The sequence below is a fragment of the Lathyrus oleraceus genome, chromosome 1 (assembly GCF_024323335.1).
Source record: "Lathyrus oleraceus cultivar Zhongwan6 chromosome 1, CAAS_Psat_ZW6_1.0, whole genome shotgun sequence".
NCBI lineage: Eukaryota > Viridiplantae > Streptophyta > Magnoliopsida > Fabales > Fabaceae > Lathyrus > Lathyrus oleraceus.
The window spans coordinates 359,353,630-359,361,475 of NC_066579.1; the positions used below are offsets into that span (position 1 = coordinate 359,353,630).

General features: G+C 40.5%; 1 protein-coding gene across 1 annotated transcript; it reads right to left on the reverse strand.

Moving 5' to 3' along the window:
* Window positions 1–4,902: 4,902 nt before the first annotated feature.
* On the reverse strand, window positions 4,903–5,550 carry LOC127106837 (uncharacterized mitochondrial protein AtMg00310-like). The gene has a single exon (XM_051044143.1). It carries the CDS (start codon window positions 5,548–5,550, stop codon window positions 4,903–4,905), a length of 648 nt encoding a protein of 215 aa, XP_050900100.1.
* Window positions 5,551–7,846: the final 2,296 nt, after the last annotated feature.

A 7,846-nucleotide genomic window follows, 5' to 3' on the forward strand; every position in this document is an offset into this window, starting at 1 on the left:
TTTATTGAGGGCTTCTCTAAGTTGGCATTGCCGTTGACGCAGTTGACTAAGAAGGGTCAAGTGTATGTGTGGGATGCAGCTTGTGAAGCGAGCTTTGTTGAGTTGAAGAGGCGGTTGACCAGTGCTCCAGTGTTGATCTTGCCTAATCCTGGTGAGTCCTTCGTTGTTTATTGTGATGCTTCTTTGATGGGTCTTGGTGGTGTTTTGATGCAGAATGGTAAGGTTGTAGCTTATGCTTCTAGACAGTTGAAAGTTCATGAGAGGAATTATCCTACGCATGATCTAGAACTTGCAGCTGTTGTATTCGTGTTGAAAATGTGGAGGCATTATCTGTATGGTTCCAGATTCGAAGTGTTCAGTGATCACAAGAGTCTGAAGTATCTGTTTGATCAGAAAGAGTTAAATATGAGGCAGAGAAGGTGGTTAGAATTACTGAAGGATTTTGACTTTGAATTGAGTTATCATCCCGGTAAGGCTAATGTAGTTGCAGATGCGCTGAGTAGAAAGTCTCTACATATGTCTATGATGATGGTTCGGGAGCTTGAGTTAATTGAACAGTTCCGTGATATGAGTTTGGGTTGTGAAGTTTCCACTGATAGTGTAAAGTTGGGTATGCTGAAGTTGACTAGTGGAATTCTGGAAGATATTCGGAATGGTCAGCAAGTTGATGTCGCTCTAGTTGATCATATTACTATGGTTAATCAGGGTAATGGTGGTAATTTTGAGATTGATGAGAATGGCATCCTGCGATTTAAAGGTAGAGTTTGTGTTCCTGAGGTGTCTGAATTGAAAAAGAGTATTCTTGAAGAGGGCCATAGGAGTGGATTGAGTATCCATCCAGGTGCAACTAAAATGTATCAAGATTTGAAGAAGTTGTTTTGGTGGGCTGGTATGAAAAGAGATGTTGCTAAGTTTGTGTATGCCTGTTTGACTTGTCAGAAGTCAAAGATTGAACATCAGAAGCCGGCAGGTATGATGCAACCTTTGAAGATTCCTGAATGGAAGTGGGATAGCATTTCCATGGATTTTGTGACGGGATTGCCGAGGACAGTGAAAGGTAATGATTCTATTTGGGTGATTGTGGATCGATTGACTAAGTCGGCGCATTTCTTGCCGATGAAGATTAATCACTCTTTAGAGAAGTTGGCAGAGTTGTATATTGAGGAGATAGTGAGGCTGCATGGTATTCCATCCAGTATTGTGTCTGATAGAGATCCCAGATTTACTTCTAGATTTTGGGAAAGTTTGCAGAAAGCGTTGGGAACTAAGTTGAGGTTGAGTTCAGCTTATCATCCTCAGACTGATGGTCAGACCGAAAGAACTATCCAATCCTTGGAGGATTTATTGAGAGCTTGTGTGTTGGAGCAGAGTGGTTCTTGGGATAGTTATTTGCCGTTGGTGGAGTTTACTTATAACAATAGTTTTCATGCTAGTATCGGTATGGCTCCATATGAAGCATTGTATGGTAGGAGGTGTAGAACTCCATTGTGTTGGTATGAATTAGGTGAGAGTGTTGTACTCGGACCTGAGATTGTGCAGCAGACGACTGAAAGGGTTAAGATGATTCAGGAGAAAATGAAGATTTCTCAGAGTCGTCAGAAGAGTTATCATGATAACAGGAGAAAGGCACTTGAGTTCCAAGAGGGAGATCATGTGTTCTTGAGAGTTACTCCGACGACGGGTGTGGGTAGAGCTTTAAAGTCTAAAAAGCTTACTCCGAGGTTTGTGGGTCCGTATCAGATTTGGAAGAGGGTTGGGGAAGTGGCGTATCGGATAGCTTTACCGCCGTCGCTTTCTAATCTGCATGATGTGTTTCATGTATCTCAGTTGAGAAAATATATTGCGGATCCTTCGCATGTTGTTCAGTTGGATGATATCCAGGTGAGGGATAATTTGACCGTTGAGGTGTTGCCAATTCGGATAGATGACCGAGAAGAGAAGACCCTGAGAGGTAAGAAGATTGCTCTAGTGAAAGTTGTTTGGGGAGGTCCAGCTGGTGAGAGCTTGACTTGGGAGCGTGAAGATCAGATGAAGGAGTCGTATCCGGCTCTATTTGCTTGAGGTATGTTTTCGAGGACGAAAACTCTTTTAGTGGGGGAGAGTTGTAACACTCCGATTAAAATAAGAGAATTATCTAATTGAGTTAATATTATTTTATTAATTTAATTAAATAAAGTTGATTTATTGGGAATTGTTATTATTATAGATGTTATTTATTTTAATAATAATTAAATAAATAAAATAAATGGAATATGAAGAGTGGAAGGGTAAAAGTGGAAATTGGATAAAAGAGGCCAAAGTGAGAACTCAGGTTGTTTTTCACGTGTTTTGCCTCAGAGTCAGAGAAAGGGGGAGAAACGCTGAAGAGAAAGAGAAGGAAGAGGAAAAGGCCAAAGAGTGCTCAGAGCTTCCTTCAATCCAAAGAGGTAAGGGGTCTGAACCTTATTAAACAATAATATGCTGAAAATGGGGAAATATTGGATGAACGAAATTGGGAATTTAATCGAAGGAATTCGTAGAAATTATATGCAATAATGTTAGGATTTGTGAAATCGAATAGGAGACTAATTGTATTAGATGATATGAGTGATTTTGTGCGAAATTTGGACTGTGGAAGGATGAATTTGGATAGATCTCGTAGCAGAGAAAGCCATTGCAGATCTGGAGATCTGGTTTCTGGTCATACGCGTATGGCACTAGGCAATACGCGTATGAGATTGCTGGTACGCGTATGGCACTAGGCAATACGCGTATGGATGAGGAAGATGATGTTTTGAACGTATTTTGGTCTCTGTTGGTACGCGTATGGGAATGTGATACGCGTAGCATACGCGTATGGACATGGGCAATACGCGTATGGATTTGGTCAGGCGTGGGCAATACGCGTATGAGCATAGGCAATACGCGTATGGGCAGACTTGTGGTCTTTCCTGGACTGTTGTTGTGCAGTTTTTGGTTGTTTAGGCTGAGCGAGGTAACTTAGCTGATGCATGGTATACGAGGGATCATTTCCCGCTGCTTTGAGTGGTATATATATTAGTAGGGTGTGCTAATACTGTGTTTGATTATGTGGCATGATGTGATGTGTTCTTGCGATAAAATGTATTAATGATGATGATAACATGACTATATGATGATGTTGTTGATATGTTGATTATGATGCATGTTTGGTGTGCATGCATTCATGAAAGGCCGATGCCTAGTGATGAACGGATTGAGTTCCAATGATGTTGTTGACTCCGGGCTTGTTGAGAGGCTTGGTTCCTTACGGGGAACTCGGATTCTATGGTGATGAATCTGGGAGTGGTGATCCTGTAGTTGGTCACAAAATGGGTATACCGAGTCGTGTTGAGTCATGCATGGGTGTGTGCATTGCATTTGAGATGTTGTTTTGTTGATGTTCCTGAGTATGTTGATCATGATAATTATGATGAGCTGTGTTGGTATATGTGGAATATATTTATGTTTATATTTCTGTCGTTATATTATTATTTAATAATGTAATTCTCACCCCTTCTGCATGTGTTTATGTTCATCTATGATGAGCAATGTGCAGATAAAGAGGAGTAGCTATTGTTGAGGTTTGAAGAATAAGTGTAGAGTTATTCTACAGAGTCGAGTCAAATGCTCTGGTCATGTGACATCGGGGTTATGGGATTCGATAGATAATTGGTTATTATTTACGTTGTTTATGATGACTAATATGTTGAGATGTTTTGTTGAGATAATGATGAAACATTTTTATGAATTGTTATGTGATGAATGATAATATTGTGCTGTTGTCCGCTGCGAAGTTTTAATAAAAATAAATAATATGTATTATGTTGTGATGCGATAAGTATTATGTTGTAAGTAATGTACACTCTTCTACATGTTGTACTCTGATAATCTATTTAAATATGTCGTTTGGGTAGAAGGGTGTTACACCATGAATACAACCAGCCACACTAAGGGCGCCTGAGTGAACAAGAATCCTATCCAACTTTAACTCCTGGGCCAGCTGTAGTCCCCATCTTATCACAAATGCTTCAACCATACTAGCATTAACGGAAGACACCAATCTTTTACAAGTGGCCCAAACCACATTCCTGTCATGATTCCTTACGCAACCCATCGACATCACTCCGCCAAGAAAGTTACCTGTATCCACCTATATGGAATGAAAACCCCTATCACACCAAGTTGTGTCTGCACTGACAACCAACTTCTTCATGAATTTCAGGCCCGGATTCACACGGTTATGCTCCGCGACCTGCTCCACTACTGCCTGCAATCACCTCAGGGCCAGAAAGATCATTCTTGAACACCCTTTGATTCCTAACGTTCCAAATTGACCATAAAGTTGTGCAAAATAGTTAGACTGAGAAGGGTTCTGCCATGTCTAGCCCAATTTCCAACCATTTGAGAAAGTACAAAGTATCTGGTACTCGATGCCTCAAAGGGGACACAAACCTCACAACTTTCGTGAAATTGCAGTAAGAAAAAGATGAGATGCGGGTTTAGGCCGTTGTTGACAGAATGGGAAAAGATTGTCAAGACACAAACCTTTCCTCTCCAAATTACACCTTATTGGAAGGATATTTTTCCCTAAACGCCATATGAAGTTCCTAATTCTTATCTGCACTAGAGCTTTCCACACTTTCTTCCACAAGCAATAAAAAGATCTCCTCGAAGGGACAACCATCATAGCAACCTCTCATCCTTCTCAAAATGCCAAATCAGATTATCTTCGGGCCTCCTAATAGACAAAAGTTTGTTGCACACTTGTTTAGCTTCTGTCAAACTGAATCAGAGGTTAACCAATCTCAGATTCCACCTACAAAGGTCATGGTCAATCAACTTCTCAACTCTTGCGTCTTTGAACAACCCTATAGGACCACAAAGAACTTTAAAACCTTGGTTTTATGGCAACCATTTGTCATCCCAAATATAAACTTTCTTACCATCTCCAATCCTCCATCTCGAACCCTTTATGACCAACTCTTTAGAGCTCCAGACACTACGCCAAGAAAAACTAGGAGCTTGCCCCAAACGAGCCTCACAGACTGAACAGTTTAGGTAGCACATACTTTTCCAAACCTTATAGAGCAGAGAAGATTCTTTGCTTTGTAGGCGCCAAATTTGTTTCTCTAGAAGGCTCAGATTGAAATCTACGACACCTCTAAAGCCCATTCCTATAATATGTTTGGCATCAGAAAGCTTGTCCCACGACATCCAGTGAACTTTCCTCTCCCCTTCTTTAGCTCCCCACCAGAATCTTGCCATAAGCCTTTCAATCTCTGAACATACACCTTTAGGATGTTTAAAGCTACTCATGATATAACTCGGGATAGCTTGTGCCACTACTTTAATTAGAACCTCTTTTCTTGCCTTTGATAAGAAACCCTCCTTCCAACCTTTCATCCTCTTCCAATTGCGCTCAACAACAAATGAGAACACTTCCTTTTTTGATCTTCCAAGGACAACTGGTAGACCTAGATATCTTGAGTGATCAATAACCGTTTTTTCTCCCATCCAGCTACAGATCATATCTTTGACTTCATCCCGCATGTTTCGACTAAAAGAGGCTTGCGACTTGTCAAGATTCACCATATGTCCCGAAGAATTAAGTTGAGAGAATATCCATCACTTTCCCAACTTACAACAAATTGACTTTAAAAAATAATAAGCTGCTATCTGCGAAGAACAAATGAGAGATACTAGGAGTTCTCCACGCCACCTGAATCCCATATATACTACCAACCATGACCTTCCTCTTCAGTAGCCCCGATAGAACATCTGCACAATAACAAATAGGTAAGAGGAGAGAGGGTCTCCTTGACGGAGGCCCCTCTTTGCGAAAAATATTTGGCCAGGTTACCATTGAGGAGAACTTGGTAGTGTAAGACCCCAATTTTGACCCTAAGATCCCTCATGGCATCATAACATTGCATTTGCATTGCCTCAAGGATCTTTAGTATCTTGGTTCCCTTTGCCTTTGGGTGGGACTCCTTGTGATTGGTTTGAGATCACCAAGCATGCTTGAATTATACATCATTGTTTCTCTTACTAACCAAAAGCACAAAAATGTGTCACTAACATCTTTTGTTTGAAGCTTGAGTATCATCCAAGACACTTTGTGGGTTCTATTTAGATGATCAGTCAACACAAGGGAATGGCTTGAGATACTTCCAACAGGTTCAAATGGGGTCTATTCGTCAGTCAAAACGTTAATCCTGAAGGAGCAAAAGTTTGTTCATGAACTGCCATGCTCGTTAGGCGAAGCCCACGTGTTTTAAAAAAAAAACAAAAAAACAAAATAAAAAAATAAAAAAATAAAAAAAATATAACATAAAATTTATGGACTTGAGCCTCTCTCATTTGAGCCCACAGGTCCACAAAAATCAGGTTATAAATTCAGAGTTTCAGTGAAACAAAAGGATTCTATTCCTATTACCCTGGCTGAGGAAAAAGATAGTGAGAGAAGAACCAACAGAGTTCAGAGCAACCTCCAGAGACTGAAGGGAACTCATCGGCAAAGAACCAATTCCCTCTCATATAAACCCTCAGATTGCTTTGCAAACCCAACCGGGCAATTCAATTTCATTCGACCTCTCTAGTCAGGTTTGCCTTATTCCCACTACTTTATGCTTTTAATTTGAATGCTCTGAGTGTATGAGGTATTATGGGTGAATTTGATACCCTTTTGATGCATGTGTTTGATAAGAGGTTTAGGCCTCCTACCCTTGGTTGCTTTTTGTGAATTTTAATGGCATGATTCATGTGGTTACATTTTGATTTGAGGGCAACTCTTGATTACCCTATCTTGTTTCTCTAACCTGTTTGTTGAGTTTTGTTTTGTGAGGGCTCATATGACTCTTGCAGAGATGGCTTGCCTGGTGTTCCACTTTATTTGTGGGATACCACCTGGAGGTTTATTCCGATTACATGTACTGACTCACTTTCTTTGATGGTGTTTAGCTTGGAAGAGTCTTTGGGTTTTTTATTTATCTAATTGCTGTTACTTCGGATCTTTATCCGTACGGTAGATCTCTCGATCCCTTTACTTTTCCCGCATGTTACCGATTTCTTAGGTTTCATATAGCCTCTCGTGGCATGTCATTTAAGGTAGCGCGGTTCCTTCATCTAGGACTGCCTTTTTGCATGAGCATCCCTAAACACCCCAAACTCATTGATTTTTCTTCTCCTAAGAACACGTTATCTCCTTCTACTACAGGCGAGTAAGTCTCTAAAGGTCGAGCATCCGGTAGATTGCGTAGTAACGTCGTTCACCCCAAAACACAACCCTTACCCCATAGGTGGTCGAACTACGTTTTGCTCTGATTTTCATCCCAGATGAGATACGTAGGCATAAGACGCTATGTGTTAGCGAGCACACTCCTCTTTAACCCATAGGTAGCCGAGCTACGAAGACTCTGATTCTCAGATTCAGATGAGATACGTATGCAGTGGATGCGACGTCCGTGCGAGTAATTTTCTTTTGACCCTTCTTTTAGTAAGTAGTACATTAGATAAACATACACGCTTTTCTCATCCCTTCAATCATGTTTGCACAAATAAATTTTTCATAAAAAAAACAACAACCTTTGCAACAAATGTGAAAAGGGCTCCCTAGGAGTACCTAGGATGCTTTGGGTGCGTAATACCTTCCCATTGCATAACCAACCCCCTTACCCAGATCTCTGACATTTTTACTAGTTTTTGATTCGATAAAACTTTTAGGTTTTTGTTCGCTTTCTAACCATTCCTTTGGATAAATAGAAGTGCGGTGGCGACTCGACTTTTATGATTTACCTTGGATTTAGTCAATATCTCTAATGGTAACGAATACCCCGCTACAGAAAAA

What these genes read in the sequence shown, in the direction of transcription:
- LOC127106837 (XM_051044143.1), bottom strand. Translation starts at nt 5,550, where the DNA reads ATGCGGGATGAAGTCAAAGATATGATCTGTAGCTGGATGGGAGAAAAA.